Source organism: Erpetoichthys calabaricus, chromosome 16 (assembly GCF_900747795.2).
Source record: "Erpetoichthys calabaricus chromosome 16, fErpCal1.3, whole genome shotgun sequence".
NCBI lineage: Eukaryota > Metazoa > Chordata > Cladistia > Polypteriformes > Polypteridae > Erpetoichthys > Erpetoichthys calabaricus.
The window spans coordinates 13290698-13311922 of record NC_041409.2 but is presented as its reverse complement, the minus strand read 5'-3'; the positions used below and the strand labels follow the sequence as shown (position 1 = coordinate 13311922).

Below are 21225 nucleotides of genomic sequence, written 5' to 3'. Positions count from 1 at the left end.
TGATAGTAAACAACAAAGCTGACATTACATTCCAACTTGAACACACTGTACACCCGTCACATTAATTTCTGAGAACATGCTCAGAGAATTTGTCAAATGAACGCTGGCAACACGTGGCAGCCATGATGCGTGCATGTACACGTTCTGAGCATGATATAACCTGCCCTTAATTTCTAATGACGTGCTCAGAGGACACATCACAAGAACGCTGGAAACGTGTGGCAGCCATGATATGATGTGTGTGTGCAAGTGTTCTGAGCATGAAATAAACCGGCCCGAAGGAGGCAAGCTCAAATAATCAATTTATGTCCCATGAGTGAGTCCTTTTAATGTTAGGGAACAGCACAGTTCAAAGACATGAAGGTTAGGTAGATTGGTGAAGTTAAATTGACGCTGCTGTGTGTTTCTGTGTGTTCGCCTTGTGATGGACTGGTGTCCAGTGCTTACTGTGAAAGGCTGTGGCTTTCCTATAAGTGCATATGAAAATGGATGATTGGGATACCGTATCATATTACTCTTTTAATGGCAAGATCTAGAAGGATAGCCAGTGCCCTCCAGCAAGTTTGGTGGCAGAACATTGTTCCTGACAGTTCTTGTCCATAAAACAGACTGTGATCTTTAAGTAGTAAATACAGCTTGATTGTTGTACTAGTAGGGCGAGTTCTAGCACGGTGTCCCTATAACCAAAGAAGAGCTGTTCCACCCTAGGGAGCTCTGTTTGGACTGAGCTCAGAAGAACAGTGTTGGTGTACAAGGATTATGTGATGCCTTGGTTTTAGACAAGCGAATAAACCACCTTACCACATAGAATGTAAACACTTTTGAAAGCAGAGTCAGAAAGGCAGCATAAGTTTGTGTTACATTATATTTTGCCATTGTGCAACCAAACATCCCTTGAGTGTTTCGTTACTTGGAATAAATGTTCAGGTGCAAAAATACAACATGATTTAATAGATAACGTCTCCTTGTTTATTCTCTGTTTTATGTACAATTCAAATTGTGGTTATAAATCTGAAGAATCACTATACTATAACACATCTATAGCTCTGAAAAATGTTTTTTTATAAAATTACTCACTGGAGAGATTCAAGCTCTGTATGTACCAAAGCAGGAAAATTAACGTACAGAAAAGAGATAAATAGACAGATGATGGCTGACTAAAATACACAAACACAAAAGATGCTTAAAAAACAAATTTATTTAGAAAAATACAATGAAAAATTAAAAATGTACTAAAATGTGTAAATTATAAACAAATGAAGAATTACTTTCTATTTTCACAATACAAATCTTGCAAAGGTATTTTGACTGTTTAACTTTCAATAAAAGAACAAGTTTTTAAAATTCTGCACAAAGGTAAAAGGAAATGGTAACCGATAACTAACATATTCGTTACTAAATAAAAGAAAAATGACTTGACAATGCACTTCTGAAAAATCTTTTATTCTTCTTTTCATTCTCCCAACTGAAAGCTTGTTTGTTTTTACTTCAAACATTCATTTACTATAAATTACTCCGTAGTATCATTCTTTGTCAGCCAAGTCATTCTGTTCAAAGTACCTACAATAAAAAAAAAGACACTGAAGTTCATATGACTGACCATTACAAAAAAGTACCCATTAACTAAATACCTATTTCAACTAAATGTAATAGTTTTACGTTTAAGTGGATAAATTAGTTACAAATAAGATTATTGAGTTAGCATGTAAACACATCAAGTTCAAATTCACAGTGAAAGTTATCAGTGGCCATTTCAGAAATTGTGTAAAACACTTTGTTTTCTCTTACAATGAAGCATAAACCTACTGTAGCCGATTCCGAGACTGGAGAATACAGTGCATCCGGAAAGTATTCACAGCGCATCACTTTTTCCGCATTTTCATATGTTACAGCCTTATTCCAAAATGGATTAAATTCATTTTTTTCCCTCAGAATTCTACACACAACACCCCATAATGACAACGTGAAAAAAGTTTACTTGAGATTTTTGCAAATTTATTAAAAATAAAAAAATTGAGAAAGCACATATACATAAGTATTCACAGCCTTTGCCATGATGCTCAAAATTGAGCTCAGGTGCATCCTGTTTCCCCGATCATCCTTGAGATGTTTCTGCAGCTTAATTGGAGTCCACCTGTGGTAAATTCAGTTGACTGGACATGATTTGGAAAGGCACACACCTGTCTATATAAGGTTGTAATTGCTGCCAAAGGTGCATCGACAAAGTATTGAGCAAAGGCTGTGAGTACTTATGTACATGGGATTTCTCAGTTTTTTTATTTTTAATAAATTTGCAAAAACCTCAAGTAAACTTTTTCACGTTGTCTTTATGGGGTGTTGTGTGTAGAATTCGGAGGAAAAAAATGAATTTAATCCATTTTGGAATAAGGCTGTAACATAACAAAATGTGGAAAAAGTGATGCGCTGCGAATACTTTCCGGATGTATATGTTAATATGCCAAAGGCTCTATTAATTATATCCTTTATAAATGTTTCTTTAACATTCACCTACTATGACCGCTAAATCTGCACAGCTAGATTTACCCAGTTCCATTCAGGTTTTTTTTTTGCTTATATCCGCTAACACAACGATACAGAAAATCCAATCCCAAAGCTTAAATGGAGATAAATATTTGTATGTCGATCTAAATTCAGAATATGACCCCAGGTATGAATGCCTAGGCTGGACTTTTGGACCAAATGTGTTTTACTCCATTTTATTATCACCCTGTGAACCCAGTCAGCAACAATGGGTGAAAAGTGATTAAAAATCAAGGATCTACAACAAGTCAGTATGTTTATTTTACTTTTCTGCACTCAAAAGTATTAAAAGACAAGAGGTTACAGAAATCAGTAATACCATTATATATATATATATATATATATATATAAATAATGGTTTTTTTTTTTGTAGTAAAGATTTTACATTAAAACTGATATTAAAATTTCAGTATTTTACAAGGAAGATTTTGAATCCTCATATAAAGCTTGATCATTCATCTTACATGGTATATACAAACACATAAAATACTGAAAACATACTCAATATTAAAACAAAAAAAAAAATTCAAAAATCAGAATTGAAGACAACAGCAGCAAATGTGTCAATACATACCTGGCAACTAGGCAAATGAGTAAGTTCAGAGCCGAAAGCCTTTCATCATCTTTATTCTCCTAAGAGAAAGATTAGCATATAAGCTGTCAGTGTTTCTGTAATCACTCACCAAATTGAATTAAACATTCTAAACCCAGAGAAATTACTTTTTCTTCTTCAAACAACAACCATCTTGATTAAATCATCATTGTGCCCTATTGCCTAGAATGCTGGCATTCAATTTCCTCAAGGTGCTCCATCCTGTATCATATGTAACAGTTCTGGGGTGTGTTTCCTGGAAACAATGAATCTTGGAGATTAACTAACGAACGACTATATAATGCGCAAAGTTAAAGTGTAAGCTACTTTTTTCTGCGTTTCCTACAAACCTTTTTAAGCAGCCATTATATGAGTGAACATACAAAAAAGCATCACAAGACAATTATAAAAGAGCTTTTAAAATCACTTTTCTAAAAAAAAAAATGCATTAATTAAAAAATAAGGCTGTTCTTTTGGATAAAAGCAGTGTTGATTTTTTAAGACCTGCAGGCAGTACCCTTTCAAAGAGCAAGAATAAACAGTGAGAGGGTTGACACAAGGAATCTGAGGTTCCCTGTGAGGAGTTTGCATGTTCTCCTTATTCAAGTTCCCTCCGGGTGCTCCGGTTTCCTTTCATAGTCAAATGACATGCGGATTAGGTAAATTGGCATGGTTAAATTAGCCCTATTCTCTGTGTTTATGCACGTACCCTACGATAGACAGGCACTTTGTACTGTTCCTGCCTTGTGCCCAGCGTTTGCTGGGGTAGGGTCCATGTTCCCTGTGACACTGTCCTGCATAGGCTGATTAAGAAACTGAATGGATATACGAGACTGCATTTGAGATTTGATGATATATTTATTATTAGTGTCTTTCTGATGTTTAACCTACCTGAGGGATTGAGGGATTTGTGGTTTTGTGGAATAGAAAGGCACCCAAAATACTTGTACTGAAGATGTTCAGTGAACATTGTATAAAGGTACAGAAGGACTTGTGTGTGGGGTTGTCACAAGTATCAAAATATTGCTAAGTATTGATGGTAACATTTTAAAAACTGTTTCAATTTTTCATTGTGTTGATTCTATAGCCAACATTACAAATGCACTCCGGTTCACTCTGGCTTTTGACAATCGAGCCTCATAGGCTACCTATGGGCATGGCTCAGGTTGCCACACCCTCTTCCCCTCCACTTTCAGGTGATAATATGATGGCAACTTCAGCAGCATGCTTAATAGACAAAGAGGGTATACCAACAAAAGGGGCTAACGCAATCACTTTAGCCAAACACTTCCAACAAGCGTGTCAATACAAAGAATATCGAGAGGTAGGTAAATTGTTTTTAAATTATGGAAACAATCAGTGAAAGCCAGATAAACTTTTGCATTTGATATTTTTTTTCTACAGACAAACATTTTTTGTAGCTACTTAAATATTTAATGTGTTAAGACAGGAGCCTGCAATTATTTTTGCTCAAGACCCAATGTATTCTTTGGCTCCGTTTCCTTGATTTCTAAACCCTCGCCACGAAGTGTGCTTCTGTAGCGAGTTAACTTTCTTTTATTTTATTACATGTGACTTTAAACTTATATTTCATCACAATTACTATATAACGTAAGGCACTATCCCATTTCAGTGCTTCTGAACATGTATTTAGTACATCAGGGCTCAAAACAATCATGCCTCACAGAAGAGTATGTGAACATTCTAGTGTTCCTTGCAAAATTTTCTAAATTATAAAGACTTCATAAGCTATTCACAGACAAAAGCTGTGTACATAGTTTGCATTTATATATAGCCTTTAAATGTGTTAGTGGTGTGTTTGTGTGTTATTTTTCTTAATAACTGTACTACCTTGATTTCATTAAGTAAGGTTATAGTTTACAAAAGAGATCAAGAATGTTCTTTTTACTTGAATGTTTTAATACATTTGTGTATACAGTTTACAAAAATTGCCCTACTTATTCATTTAATATTTAGTGACATTTATAAAATTTCAATATACTACCTCAGTAACAGTATTTGTTTGAATCAGTGTGTAAAAAAATAAAAATTCAGATTTAAAAATTGTCTGCAAAACTTTACTCTAACAAAAGACTGTATGACTTGAAATACTGTATTAACATTTAATGACTAAACTTTATTATTTGTTTTCATCAATGTAAAGATTTTAAATGAATTATAGACAGACACACTCACTAGTCTGGCCCGGACTGCAGCACAATGTCTTGCCAACTGTCGAATAAGGGAATGGACTTCAGGCAGTAGGGGTTTTTCTATACAAGCCAGGAGTGCATACATCCATCTTCCCTATGGTATAATTGGAAAGAAAAAAAATATTTTTTATATACAGTATATATATGAACAACCTCAGAGCTGATGCTTGATATGTGCACCATTTTGTAAAACACAATATACTTCATATCCCCCCCCCCCCCAAATTCTAAGGACACATACACAGTATAAGAACTTTATTTAATTAATTTGATTTAGAAATGAGAACTAAAGTATCCATGACCTGGGGTTAGCTAGTAATGATTAGCTGGTAATAATGACAATGATAAAGAAATTAATCTGAAAACTGAACTCAGTATCTTTACAAGCCAATTCTGTAGCATTTAAAGATTCAGTTATTTTAAATTGTCTTTATTTCATTTTCATCCTGTTTCAAAAAGGTTCTAATATAGTCAAACCCAGTTATGTAAATGTGTAGAGCCGGTCCCCAAAGTTACCAAGGGCTAAATCCAAGGAAACAAGCACAGGTAGGGGTGTAGTCCTAGTCTACATAGATGGGATTTTTTCCTCAGGTTGCTCACCAACCACAAGTTAAAGGGCCGCTTAATCAAGATCTGAAATAGTAATAAAAGCTACTAGCAGTGCACTTACAACCATGAATTTTTGGTCCCCACACCACTTTTTATTAATGGATTCAAATAAATGGGACCCCGTTTGCTGTCTCTAAGCATTGCAGTTCACAACTCTCACAGACAGACAGACAGACAGATAGATAGATACTTTATTAATCACAAGGGGAAATTCACATACTCCAGCAGCAGCATACTGATACAATAAATAATATTAAATTAAAGAAAGATAATAATGCAGGTGAAAAACAGACAATAACTTTGTATAATGTTAAATGTTAATGTTTACCCCCCCCCCCCCCCCCCCCCCCCCCCCCCCGGGTGGAATTGAAGAGTCGCATAGTTTGGGGGAGGAACGATCTCCTCAGTCTGTCTGTGGAGCAGGACAGTGACAGCAGTCTGTCGCTGAAGCTGCTCTTCTGTCTGGAGATGATACTATTTAGTATCATAAATAAATAAATATAAATAAATAAATAAAAGGATGAAAGCTGCCTGGTTCAGCCACCACATGACAAGGCAACTCTGTGCTTTTCTGTTCCACAAGCAGACATTTCCTGTGTGACTGAGCTCTGAATGGTGGCCTTTGATTTTTAAATGCATCTCTAATCTTGATGACTTTCAAAGTTGCCTTTAGCTAAAGTGTCAGAAAAGTAATACCAGTTCAAGTATATAAAATACTCAGCAGGGTGTTGACCCGTTATCAGTTCAGACCTGCCTGTTGAAAGCCAGTAACAAAACACTCACTGTGCTATACTGTCACGTTGAGTATTGTTCCTTTGTTTTTAGGAAAAAGATTAAATTACTTGATTCTCATAGCCAAATTCATTAATATGAATTTATCCTTGTTGGATTTTAATGGTTAAAGTGCTATACTGTCATATGAATGATTTAAAAAAATATATTGTTAAATTCTCCATATAATACATTATTACATCATACTTAAACATAACCGATCTCTATTATAGATCCACTTATGTTAAAACAACTCACTTTTGATAAATGTGTAAAATACATAGAAATGTTTTTTGGTATATTGTTTAGATTTCACTGAAAAGAAAAAATTAAGGGCAAAAAAACTCACCAGTTCAGGAGAGAATTCTTCCTCTTCAAACCAGGTTATTAAATACTCCAATACTTGGGTTATCACTGACTTAAAAATAAAAATGATTACAAAAGAATATACATCAAAACATGATTAATGTTTTCTTAAGCAAAACATTAATATATTATCCCCTATTTTGAAAATTACTATTACACTAGGGGGCTCCACCCTCTGCTTGCTTGGCTTGCCAACTCCCGGGAGCGGGCGCCTGCTATCTTGTGGCAATGCACTGCTTGAAGTGCATTGGGGCGCTACTCCTTTAGAGGAAGCAATTGTATTTAAAGAGATGGTATACAGACGAGTATGCTGGACGCAGGAAGAAGACAGTTTGGTCCTTAGTTATTATAGATAAAAAAATCCGTTACTTGACTATTTCACTACAACTGTATTTTAAATACTACTGAATAATAAAAAGTAGTAAAAAAGTAAAAAAAAAAATAATAACCGTAACAAAACGTAATAAAAAGTTAATACAAAGTTAAATAACATTAACGCCTCATCAAAAACAATCCTCTAACTTGCATCTATAAACGTTGCTTTTTTGCATTGCTGTTCACAAATTGTGAAATTTTTCTCTTTTTTGTTAATTGGACAATTCTCTTTGTTCTGGATTTTTATTATATGCAGCTCTTTTTTGTTCATTTTCTTCTTCTCGACATTATTTATCAGCTCTTGCTGCTCTTTTTCTATCTCAATCTAAAATTTAACATTCTTGAATGACAATTAATTATTAAACATATACACTATTAAAGATTTGTACCAGACAACAAACAGGTGAATATAAGCGTGGTAATAATAATAATAAGTAATACAGTGGAACCTCTAGATACGAGTTTAATTCGTTCCAGCACTGAGCTTGTATAGCGAATTTCTCGTATCTAGAACAAACTTCCCCATTGAAAATAATGGAAATCCAGTTAATCCGTTCTGCACCCCAAATATCTATAATAATAAAAGGCAAAGCCCTCACTGACTGACTCACTCACTCACTGACTCACTCATCACTAATTCTCCAACTTCCCGTGTAGGTGGAAGGCTGAAATTTGGCAGGCTCATTCCTTACAGCTTACTTACAAAAGTTAGGCAGGTTTCATTTCGAAATTCAAAGCGTAATGGTCATAACTGGAACATATTTTTTGTCCATACACTGTAATGGAGGAGGCGGAGTCACGTATCGCGTCATCACGCCTCCTACGTAATCACGTGAACTAAAAACAAGGAAGACATTTACAGCACGAGTCACACACGGGAACGAAGGTAAATGACGTTAATTTTTCACTGTCTTTTAATACTGTGTAAGCATACATATTAACACATGTGCAATTAAACGTGTGCATTTACGGGGTGATTTCTCAGGCTTAAAAGCTCACCTTTTATCAAACGCGGGAAGAAAGGTAACTGACGTTGTTCACTGTCTTTTAATACTGTGTAACCATACATATTAACACATGTGCAATTAAACGTGTGCATTTACGGGGTGATTTCTCAGGCTTAAAAGCTCGCCTTTTACTAAAAAGGTAAATGCAAAACTATTTTCAATCAGTTTATTGAAACGCTCCCGTTAAGGATTACAATAACATATTCGTGAGATAAAAGAACGAAGTAGGGGGAAATGGAGGAACAGCCGCAAACAGCGAAGAGCAAAAAATTAATTAAACAATTGAGAACGGAGCGAGTTAAGCATACAAGCATGTTCATAAGGGAAACAAAGCACGGTGTAAAACGTAAGTTTCAATTAAGTTTATAGAAACGCTCCCGCTGCGGATTGCAATAACATATTCGCGAGATAAAAGTTTAATGAGAAGACACGAGGTATAAACTAACCACACGCTGTGGCGCAACGTTAGGGGCAACAGTTTCAACCAATCAGTTTATTGAAACGCTCCCGTTAAGGATTGCAATAACATATTCGCGAGATAAAAGAACGAAGTAGGGGGAAATGGAGGAACAGCCGCAAACAGCGAAGAGCAAAAAATTAATTAAACAATTGAGAACGGAGCGAGTTAAGCATACAAGCATGTTCATAAGGGAAACAAAGCACGGTGTAAAACGTAAGTTTCAATTAACTTTATAGAAACGCTCCCGCTGCGGATTGCAATAACATATTCGCGAGATAAAAGTTTAATGAGAAGACACGAGGTATAAACTAACCACATGCCGTGGCGCAACGTTAGGGGCAACAGTTTCAACCATTCTATGATCTGCTTCTCGCAACTGAAAGACGGCACATGGCGGATGTTAGCCGACTTGCTGACCGCAACGTTAGGGGCTTCAACTTTGGCACTGACGCCACATCTCAGTGCCAACACTTTGCAGACTGTACTTAAAAGACACGCCCTCCTCACTGGACAGTTAAAAACACCAATCAAACTAACGATGACATCAAGTATTACCCAATCCAAAGTAGGAAAGGAGGCATCTTCATAAAATGCGTGTGGGATGATTTGCATGAGATGCTGCTTTAAAAAAAAAATGATAAAAAAAAAAACGGGATAAATCCCGTCCAGTATTGATTCAAAACGGGACGCGCAATTTCATTCTCAAACGCGGCACGATTCCGTATTTTAAAGGACGGGTGGCAACCCTACAGTGCCAGGTAACCACCCATACAATCAGATTGTGATTCAGACTAGGAATGCAATGAATGTAATTACCCCGATCTACATACAAGGCGAAAGTCTTGCAACATTCAAAGATGATGGTTTGGGATAAGTACACCATACAACATAAAAGAGCTTATGAAGCCTTGAACCGAAAAAAGCAAGATCTCAGAGATCGTAAAAAAAAAAATAGGAGGTAATGTCGTTTTACTCGCTGTAGATTTTAGTCAAACATTACCAGTTATTCCACGAGGGAGACCAGCAGATGAACTCAACGCGTGTTTAAAATCCATGCTTCTCCCACGCTCGGTTATATGTCGCGTGTTCTCGGGTAGGTGCACCAAAAAATTTATACATTTAAGCATGTAATGGGCAAACAAAAAATGAGGTATACCCGAAGGCACTGCAGTAGTACTTCATGTAACTTTACTTCTTAAATGTTAATGTTTTACTGTTTAATAATTTATACGCTTCTTATATGTTGTTCAAATTCTTTTATCAAAATAACACTGACAGCGCAATGCACGATAACATGGAGTGAATACACCATACGCATCCGCCCACGGCCGCCCTGGTGTGCGCAGATAGGAGTTGATTCTACAATAAAATAAAATAAAGATAAAAAGAGTAAAACAATCATCACCCATAAAGCGTGTGTGTGTGTATATATGTGTATATATATATGTTGATATGTGGATGTGTATATGTATATATATGTGTATATGTATATATATGTTTATATGTGTGTGTGTGTGTGTTTTATATATATAAAACACAGCAACACTCATAACAATGACAACACAATTACATTGACAATCATGTTACGTTATTTTTAAAATGTTTCCTTTTTTTTTCATTCCCTCTTTAACACACTACTTCTCCGCTGTGAAGCGCGGGTATTTTGCTAGTATTAACATAAAAATCAATTTTCCTAACAAATAACACTGATAAATTATATATACTGTAGTCTACCTTTAATAAATAACACTGGTAAATAATATAACTGATTATTAAAAGAATCAAAACAGGTGTCCAAAGTGCAGTAGAGCATTCAATAAATCTTTAAATAAATAATCCTTAAAACAGTTGTGAAGTGGAGGTTTAAAATACACAAGAATAACAATCCTTTAACACGAGGTTAAAACGTCAAAAGGATGCCGTCTTTAAAAAACAGATGACAATCCCGGTGCTTCTTCTCTGTTAGCGTCTCACCTGCGGGCTCTGCAACAGGCGAGACACTTTTAATGCAGCTGACCTTCTCTACACCGTCCTGCTTCAGCTGTTTGGCTCGCCTGTTCAGCTCACTGTCCAGCTACACGCGAGCCTGCACTCACTCACTCGCCTGCCTGCTCTCTCTCTCTCTCTCTCTCCTTTTACTTTTTCTCCCCCTTAACCAGCTCGCGCTTCTCTATATATGCGGGGAGGACATGGCAGCTGCAGCCCATCAGCCACAGGAACAATCATGGATGTGGGCAGTTTCCCACCTGTGCACTTAAGTGAGAAACGCAGACACCGCAGATCGCGGCTCGCAACTGCTACCACGCCCCCTTGCTAAGCCGCGAGCTATACCCACAGCCTGGCTCGTGGCTCGTTACACGAGCCAATGCTCGTATTTAGATCTGAATTTTTCGCTCATACTTTCCTCGTATTTTGAATTTCTCGTATACAGAGGTGATCGTATCTCGAGGTTCCACTGTAATAATAAAATAAAAATAAATTAACAAACAATGAAGACTCACTAATGTGTTTGTCTTGCGGTCTTGTATGTATGTTATCATCTAGTTGTCACTTGGAACCAGCCAACTCTATTTAATTTCAAAAGCAACAGGGGCACGCGGTGGGGCTCAAACAAAGAATGCTGGCAGTCATCTCCAGTTCGCCCTCTGGTGGTCATTCAGAGTGTCAACTGGATTATAACATGCATACAAGATCACAAGATCACCCACCACCCTACCGAGAATGGGGTGGGTTAGGGTTGATTTCACCCTATATTATTTTTAGTCGACCAATGAGGAACATGTGTACCAAGTTTCATGAAAATCGCTCCAGCCATTCCGAAGTGATGCTGGAACATACATACATACATAGACTTTATATATTATATATATGGTTGAAAATAGTTTTACTGTCAAATAATGTAGAGTACGCGACACATGTTTCGCCGTAATTCTGGGCTCATCAGGCGTACACAGTCACTGCACCCCCTTATTGGGAATCAAACCTCTGACGTGATTCAGACTACGAATGCCATGAATGTAATTACCCCGATCTACATGCTGTCAAATGAACGAACCACACGCCGTGGCGCAACGTTAGGGGCTTCACCTCTAGCGTTGACGTTCGAGGTTCGATTCCCGAGAGGGGGTGCAGTGAGTGTGTATGTCTAATGAGCTCAGAATTAGGGCGAAACACATGTCGCGTTCTCTTTGCATTATTTGACAGTAAAACTATTTTCAACCATTATATGATCTGCTTCTCGCAACTGAAATAGGGCACCGTGGTGGATGTTAGCCGACCACCCATTCAATCAGATTGTGATTCAGACTATGAATGCCATGAATATATACATATATAGATTTGTTATGAGCTGTTTGTGTATGTCGTTGATTGAGGGTTAACTGAATAGATCAAAAGGGGAAAAAACATTGTACATCAAACTAAACGTATAACAAATTCTAAGGTAACTAATAAAAGTCATTTAAGCTATTAAAAATAATGAACAAATTAGATAGTACTACACATACTTACTTGATTTAATCTGCTGACAATACTTAGCAAAGGAGGAAAACCAACCTAAAAAATAAACAGAAATAAAGACAAACTTAATTACTGTTTTTGGAAATAAAGTCAGACTTAATTATTCTTTTTAGTATCAAATGAAGCTTACAATTCTGTTTAAATTTGTTAGTCTTTAAATTTAAGAAATTGAAACTGAATGCAGAGTAACCAGGAATGGGTCACACTCCAACATTCTAATTCAGACCAAAAGTATAAAGAAACTAAGGGGAAATTTCCATGTTACCCGTGTTGCATATTCCACATTTCAGTTATCCAGACGTATGGTTAAACTTTTTGCTAAAATATTGTTAAATAAATACTTATGGACTTATCAGCGCATGTTATAAAAAGGAAACTTAAAGCCTCATGGGAATTACTTTTTGAAGAACTGCCTCTCCTCCTCATCCACTGGTCAAGAGTCCTGACTTCAGCTCAAAAAGTCATTCCTACAAGGTTTTATTTTCTCTGTAATTTCTATAATTATATTGTTCACTAATAACTCTTCATGCATTTTGCCCATTTTGAATACACAGGTGGATTCATGACTTGTGGATTATGAGACAGAAGTAATGCAAGATTTTTTTTTTTTCATGAACATTGTTCACATCATTTGCTGCAATACAGCATTGGTCACTACCAGTTTGTTTTATATCGAACTTTTTTCTTTACATTCTGTACGAAAACATGAGATTAACATTTTTTCTCAGCCACCACTACAAACTACATAGGGTAACAAAAATAATTTGTGGTGGAATATTTCTTTAAGCTATTAAAAAATGAAGGTATGCAACTTCATTTATGTAACTGCTTTAATCTGTTAATATGTTTGACATGCCAACATTAAATATCAATTTAGTTTTTTAAAGATAATAATATGCTTCTTACCTTCACATAATCAATACCCATTTCTTCATTCGTGACATCCTGGATGGCAGATCTTCGAAAGTAAACATTTTCGCCCAAACAAAATTTCTTCCAGCCTTCATCATCCTCCACTTTTGGCTAAAAGGATAGATAAATTTTATACACTGGCATAGTCCAGAATGGAGCTCCTCACCATTATATCTAAACAACAAGGTTTTCCATTCAAACATAAAAAAATAATACCTTACATTTCTCTTATTAAGAGTTCTTACAGTCTAACTCACATAATGACCAAGGAAACTGTGCGCATTTGTTATTTCATACATGACTACATACTTACTCTTCCCTGGGTTACACTGCAAATACACAGTAATAATGTCCACTTAGACTGTAGTTAGGGAAGCACTTGTAGCATACAGTGTAAGTATGCAATATACATTTATGCCTTGCTAAGAACAGTAATAAAAATAAGTGAAGGCTTTCAAGGATTCTGAACACGATACTGACATACAGGAGAATAGCAACATATTCTAATTTTCTTATACTGCTATCACTTTAAACATTCACACTGACCAGGTACCAGGGTAGAGAGTATCACAGAGGCGTTCAACCCCATTTACAACAAAAAAAAAAAAAAAAGTTGGAACAGAATGTTAAATGCAAATGAAAATAAAAATCAGTGATTGTTAAATGCACTTTAAATCTAATTTAACTGAAAACTACTTTTGGTAAATAAACACTCAATTTTAAATGCGATACCTGCAGCATGCCCCAGAAATGTTGGGGCACCATGTTACAAGATCTTTCCTTTTAATAACATTCAATAGGCATTTAGGAACTGAGAACACTAATTGTTGTAATATTGAAAAGTGGGATTTTTTCCCCCCCAGTTCTTGCTTGTTATAGAACTTTGGCTCATCAACCAGGACAGTCTAACAGTCACAATCTCTGACTACAAAGCTACACTGTTGTAATACAGGCTGAATGTGGTTTGCCATTGTTTTGCAAAGAAATCTAAGGACATCCCTGAAAAAGATGTTGGTCCAAAATGCCTATGTTCCCTTCAGCAATAATGCCTTCACAAATGTGCTAGTTTCCCATTGACATGGACAATAACACACCTCCATACCATGACAGAAGATGGCTTTTGAAGTTGTCATTGATAGGAATGATCCTTTTCCTCTTTGGCCAGGAGACAGCAATGCCCATTTTCTCCAAAAACAAGTTAAATGGTGGACTTGTCAAATTACTACACACATTTCCACTTTGTGTCAGTCCGTTTTAGATGAGCTTTAACCTAAAGAAGTTGCCAGTGTTTTTGAATGTAGATGATGTATGGGTAATTTTTGTTTTAGCTTGCATTTGTAGATGCTGCAACGAAGCAAGCCCAAGCCTGTGTGGTTACATCCATTACAGAAGAAGATTTGTGCTATCTGGGCACTTGAAGATCACGGAAATTCAATAGTGGTTTGTAAGATTGCCCTTTACATAAACCGACTTCCTCAGATTTTAACATTCTTTTACTAATCTTATGGAATACAGATGGTGAAATCCCTAAACTCTTTGCAATTGGTCACTGAAAAATTGTGTTTCTTAACTGGTCAACTATTCAATCACTCAGTTTAGTGCAAAGTGATGAGTCTCAACCCATCCTTGCTTGTAAACAACAGAGCCTTTCTGGGATGCTCCTCTTATACCCAACCCTTACAGGATCATCTGTAACCTAATCACTTAAAACTTTTGGAACTTTCTACAAGGAATTTTTTTTTTTTTGACAAGTACCATAGATAAATAGGCACCTTTTACAAGTTTTGTGAAATCTGCTGCAGGCTTCAGAATTGGAAGTGGCTTGTATTTACAAATGTACTTTAATGTTTATTAGGTAAAACATTAAATATCTTCTCTTTGTACTGTTTTGAATTAAATTTGTATTTACAAATCATTGCTTTCAGTTTATTTGCATTTGACATATTGTACCAACTTTTTGGAAATGGGGTTGGTAATATGTAATGCATCATCCCAGTTTACAATTTTCAGTTAGTTCCAAACACATTATTCCAAGGACACCCTAAAAATATACAGGAAGACCATAGCAATATTAATGCTATACATATTAATTTACAATCAATAAATAGCACACATTTGTTATAGACATACTATACTCGTGGTAATATAAAAGTGTATTGAAACTTATGTGCTTTTCTTCTAACATTTGGACTCATGACCAATTAAAATGGAAGTAGCACGCTGCCATAACTATTACAGACCTGACAAAAAGTGATTTTTAAAAGGAAGCAATGCTCTGTATAAATACATACAATCCACAGCCCATTAAGCTTTTTGGTGACCATACTTGTAGAAGACTATATAGCCAGGCAAGTGCCCACAATGTGCTGCACACTGGATCTCTTCTGGGTTGAAAAACAGTTTGTCACCATTAAAAATAGTAAAGTTATAAATCATATAATAATTGTGAAACATACTTATTCCTAAAAACAAAATGTCTATACTCACCATCATTACATTTTCATCTAAAGCCTGTGCTTGCCAGTGTGCTCTGTGCTTGACAACACTCTAAAAGGAAAACAAGAAATAAACTGACATAACACAATGACCTGCAATCAGCAAATACTGCAACTGTATGAGATCTACAAAAGTAACACATTTATTTCTGAAACAACCTTTTTTTCCCCAAATATCTTTCTTAGGAAATAAAAATCATATTATACTATACTACACAGAACATAAAAATAAACGTCTGTAAATAACAGTAGTACCTTGCAAATAAAATGACAGCGGTTTCTTACAATACATAATAAAATTATTTAATTCCCTACACTATTTTTGAGTATAAATATGTACTGAAGAAATCATAATTAGAAAAATAAATATATTTGCAAATAATTATTAAAATGAAAAAATAATTTAAACCACAGAAAGTTACAAGAGTGTAATAACAGCTGAGGGACAGAATAGAATGATCATGACCAATGAGAATTGTAAAATATACACAGCTCACTATGAATAACCAGTTTATATATATATACTACTGAAAATGCCAGATAACTCAATGTCCTGAACAGGTTTTAGATGCTCGTTATTTTAGTACAACATACAGTTATAGTACTTAAGATACAATATTTTTTACCTGCCTTACTGCAGAGAAATTGGCAACCTGAATTTGCTGCCACTTAAGACTAGGGGAATATCCATCAGGAGCAGGCTGGCAAGTGGAAAGCTTGAAAATAAAAATGCATGTTTAGTTAAAAGAAAAATATGCTTGGCAAGAGGGCACACTTGCAGGAAACTACCCTGAATAGTGTGCCAATCATCCTCACTCACACAGAACCAATTTAGTTTTTCCTCACTCACACAGAACCAATTTAGTTTTATCAGTCTACTTATCAGGCACATTTTTAGAATGTGGGGAGAGAAACAGTGTACCAGTGGCAAACCCTTATGTGAGAAATTTGAAACAGATAACCTTAGTGTTTAAATTGCCAGATTAACTTTTGCTATTCTGCATCTGTGTCTACCTTAGCGAAATATTTCACTTGCCCGTGCTTAAACTGTTAAAAACTATTATAGGGAAATAAATGCTAGATATAACTTATCATTTTCCTTTATTTGATGCAGCTCCATTCCACTCTAAACAAAGTTGGAGTACACTAAAGAGACTTTCAAATCTGGCTTTTTAGTCATGATAAGCAACCCCCCCCCTTCAAGTTTTAATCTAAAAAACCTTTCATTAACTACAAGCTGGGTAAGTATTTTGGAAATGTAAACATTCAGATATCGCAGGTAAGGATAACATCAAATAGCATTGTAGAGATTTCCCCTATAATTCTACTCAATTCCTTTATTTCTGCAGGACATTCAATCTGGATACGAAAGAATGCAAGTCTAGAAATACATTCTAAGGCAAAGGTGAACTTGTGTTACCTAAACAAATGAGATTAAAATGTTCATAATTGCTACCTCTACATTACATCTTTGGCTTAAAATATAGCTCAAATCTATTTTACAAGACCATGCATAAAAGTGTCTATAAAACAAACCAAACAGGATGCTTATCAGAATTAATTTCCTACATAATACCTTTGTAAAGGCTAACTAACTTTAGGGCCACACATGTAACTACCTGAAAGCCCTGAAGCACTCTAGTCACAGAATACTGAGGTACTAAATAGTTATTGTGCTTAATCTGCAAAGCCCTCGCTCTCTGAGCCCGTTCATGAGGTTCCTATGCAATTAACATTCTGACTTAAAATTAAGGACCTAACATTTCTTCACATTAAATTAGTATTCACTGACTTTTCACCTCTGTTCACTTCTTTCTTCCTCATCCTCATTTGAACCTGCAGTTGGTCTCCTAATTTAATTTACTGCTTGGTTTTCCATTTACACTTTTTCTGATAGAAATCCAACACACTGTTGATCACCTGCATATTGTTTTGGGTGCAGAATTTACCTGTTCACCTGGTTTACATGGCCTTCATCCCACTGTCCAGCATCTTTCATTAGACGAAGAAATAAGTTTGAATTGCTTGAATGTGTTTGTGTATGCCATTCAGTTTTTACAATACAGTCTGTCCACAACCATGAACTTACAATTGCGGGACTAGAAATGGATGACTTTATTTGGATTGTAAAGAGTACAAGCGAGCAGAATTTTCAGCCATTAAAAATACTTGGGGGTCTAGGAAGAAATGATACATTCTGGATTGAACCGAGTAATTAAAAATGCCACATTTTTTGGATAAATGTGTGAAACGGTTTCCTTTGCTCTTCTGGGCTGGTTATGGATGAAGCTTTCAAACAGCACATCCTGTTCTTATTTGAAAGGGTAAAAATGAGCATCTTTAGGAGGATTATACTAGTTTGTTTACAATGAGGAGTGCCAGTAGTAGTAACTTAATATGAGAAACTAAAACACTTTTTTTGGAAAGCAAAAGGAAATTGACAAATAAAGTGAGGATACAGCACAAACTGAATAATGACCCAGGGTAATGATATTTAAACAGTCTGAGCTTAAACAATGTGGATACATGCAGCCTGTCAGCCAAGAAATGGACAAAGCACCCAAAACAAGCCAACTCTACTGAAATTGTTAACAGACATATTTTGAGTTTGTTAGTTCTTACACTATCTGAATAACATAATAGTGTGATGATGTACAAGTAAAGCCAAATCTGTTAAAAAAAAAGGTAAAAATTGTATTCCTCAAGACTAAGACTTGGTCAGTTGTACTTTTGAACTTGCTTATCCTGAGCAAATTCAGTTTTTTTGTAATTTTTTAAATTTTTTTTTAAGTGCGGTAAGATTTACTTAGTTTAAAAAAAAAAACACACATTTATTGATAAACTTATACATCATTTACAAAATTATGTTTTACATTTCGTTGGTTTTTATTTATCATTTTTTCAGTTCTGGTTTTTAATAATATCCTCTTTGAAAAGACTAACTATAAGCATATTTTTTTAACCAACTTGTAGTTTCATAATACAATTTCACTGCAAAGAAGAAATCAAAAGTGAGAGATTTGTGTTATGAAATGGCAAAAAAAAGAGGAGAAAATTTAATTTTTAAAAATTATTTGGTGTTCATCCAAGACTTTCTGAAATTCCTCTTTGGCCAAGAATTTTATTTGTGCACCACCAGTATGGGTAATGTCCAATATGAAGAGTGTTATATAAAATAATCATTGTAAAAACGTCTGGTTTCTGGTGCACATCTGCAAACAACAGTCCAAAGGCATGCAGGGTAGGTAAATTGGTGTTGCCAACTTTGTGTGTGTGTCTGTGTTCACCCTGTGATGGACTAGCGCCATAGGCTTGCTAGGATCAGTTTCAGCTACCCACGATCCTGGTTTGGATAAAACAGGTTAGCACAATGGATGGATGTTGTTTTTGTAACAAATATTTCAGTGTTTTTCAAAATGATGCTATACACACAAATCTATGTGAAAAAGAACACAGTGTGCCTCCTGTTTGCCAATTATGTTTTCTACTTACCGACACATTCACAGTTTGCCTTTTCTGGAGTTTCTTTGGGTCAATCTGAGCCACAACAACATCTGGGCACTTCGCAGCCTCGAGCCTAAAAACGTACATTACAGTTTAAAGCGTGTTTAACACTTTTTTCATTTATATATAATTTTTAAAAGGATGACAAATCCATTCCCACAATTAATTATATATATATATAAACTACCCTTTTTCCTAGAAGTATATTACTTTGAAAGCGGGTAATAGATACACAGAAAGAGTAAGCAAACTTTGAGGTGTCGTCACCGTACTGACAACTTTACAACTAATATTAAAAGTAAAAAGGAAATAAGAAACTCAACATCCACGTTACTTACTGAACCTGTCTTAAATACTCCTGAGGATTTCTGGGAGGTATACTGGGATCAAAGTCCTCCACGTCGTAGTCTTCCACAGGCAAAAGCCTGGGCATCAGGTCCTCTGCTTCGGACTTCATGCCTGCTAGGAAAGCACACGTCTAAATGTGTGCGCAAATCACAAACGGGGAACCGTCGGTGTCATTCATGAACAAGATCTCAGCCAAATAAGAGCTAAACGTGCTGCATGACGTGATATTGACGTTTGGTAGTTTACATTTACATTTAACAGCGCTTACGTTTCGTGGCTAGTGAAATGCAGTGGTTTTCTAAAGACCTGTGCAACTGTGAGTCGGCACAGAATGAGGGTTACGCTCCTTCTTAATTTGGTCTGCAGTGTTTTTCCGTTAACTATGGCCCTACCGACTTTCGTAGAGTTTTGAAAATGGGCTTCCGTCTGACCACTCTTGTCGTATTACCTATCTGTCTATGGTAAAAGCTATATGTGATGTACGCATGCGTTTATATGATGCGCACGCGCAGTCCCAAGTGGGTCGGCAACTGCGGGACGTGGGTTATAGGTGGGTGGTCTACTCTAACCACAGCTTTTCGAATATGTAAACATTTATATGTACAATAAAATTATACATACATTATTATAAAAACATTTTAAATACATATAAAACAACAAGTAATACAGTCTAAGTAGTGGAGCAGAATAAAGGAACAAAAACTATAAATAGACATCAACAAAAACATTGTGATAAAGGATACAGATTGTTAAAGTAATAGATCGGAAGGCTTTAACCGAGTGAGAAGCTCTTAATTACATCAAGAAACTTAAGGAAAAGGTTAAATAAGAGGCTATATCTGATCCATTTACGTTTATAATTAAATAATTCCCAAATAGTATTGAAAAGTCGATTCAAGTAGTATAAATGAAAAAAATAATATCCTTTCATTTGAAAAAGAAAAATCAAAACTCGGGTGTTAAACTACACAGGTTGAAAATTATACAATTTAAAAAATCAGAAATTCTTTCGTGTGCTATATATATATTCTCTTCAAACTATTATCTTAAAAATCTATCTATAAATGCAAATAATATCTATATCTGTAATCATTTTAATTATAACAATATTAACTGGGCAAAGTTGGGAAGAATTTTATATTGGATATTAAAGGATAATTCTTAGTGATTAAGCAGGCTTTATGAGAATTAATCCTATGTTTAGTAATTACACACCAAAATTTACAAACTCTAGGATGAATTTGATTTAATGATGAGATATGAATCCTGATACATTTATTATTACATGTTCAACCAAAATATTAAGGGTACCAATGTATAAATCAGGAAGGCATGGAATGATTATATGGTAATGCTAATATAAGGACAAGTGCGTTGGAATATCATTTAAAACTAAATTAAATACAGGATAAAATACAGTAAAATCACATTTTGATATACATTTGGGGTAAGTGAAAATACTTCCATCAATATCAATATAAGTAAAACAATGTTGCTGTTAAGCCAAGTGTTT

The 21225-nt window shown here is 35.4% G+C and overlaps 1 protein-coding gene across 1 annotated transcript; it reads right to left on the bottom strand.

The window, feature by feature from the left end:
* Positions 1–1180: 1180 nt before the first annotated feature.
* Positions 1181–20173, bottom strand: gemin2 (gem (nuclear organelle) associated protein 2). Its single transcript, XM_028821885.2, has 10 exons — positions 19703–20173; positions 19353–19437; positions 16487–16576; positions 15853–15912; positions 13360–13476; positions 12445–12489; positions 7076–7144; positions 5330–5440; positions 3116–3174; positions 1181–1560 (listed from the first exon to the last, which is right to left on the bottom strand). Exons 1-10 carry the CDS (start codon positions 19819–19821, stop codon positions 1524–1526), a joined length of 792 nt encoding a protein of 263 aa, XP_028677718.2. The 5' UTR covers positions 19822–20173; the 3' UTR covers positions 1181–1523.
* Positions 20174–21225: the final 1052 nt, after the last annotated feature.

Coding starts and splice junctions, on each gene's coding strand:
- gemin2 (XM_028821885.2), bottom strand. CDS start 19,821: ATGAAGTCCGAAGCAGAGGACCTGATGCCCAGGCTTTTGCCTGTGGAA. Junction 19,438..19,702: donor GAGTATTTAAGACAGGTTCA/GTAAGTAACGTG, acceptor GTACGTTTTTAG/GCTCGAGGCTGCGAAGTGCC. Junction 12,490..13,359: donor TGGGTATTGATTATGTGAAG/GTAAGAAGCATA, acceptor TTTATTTTTTAG/GTTGGTTTTCCTCCTTTGCT.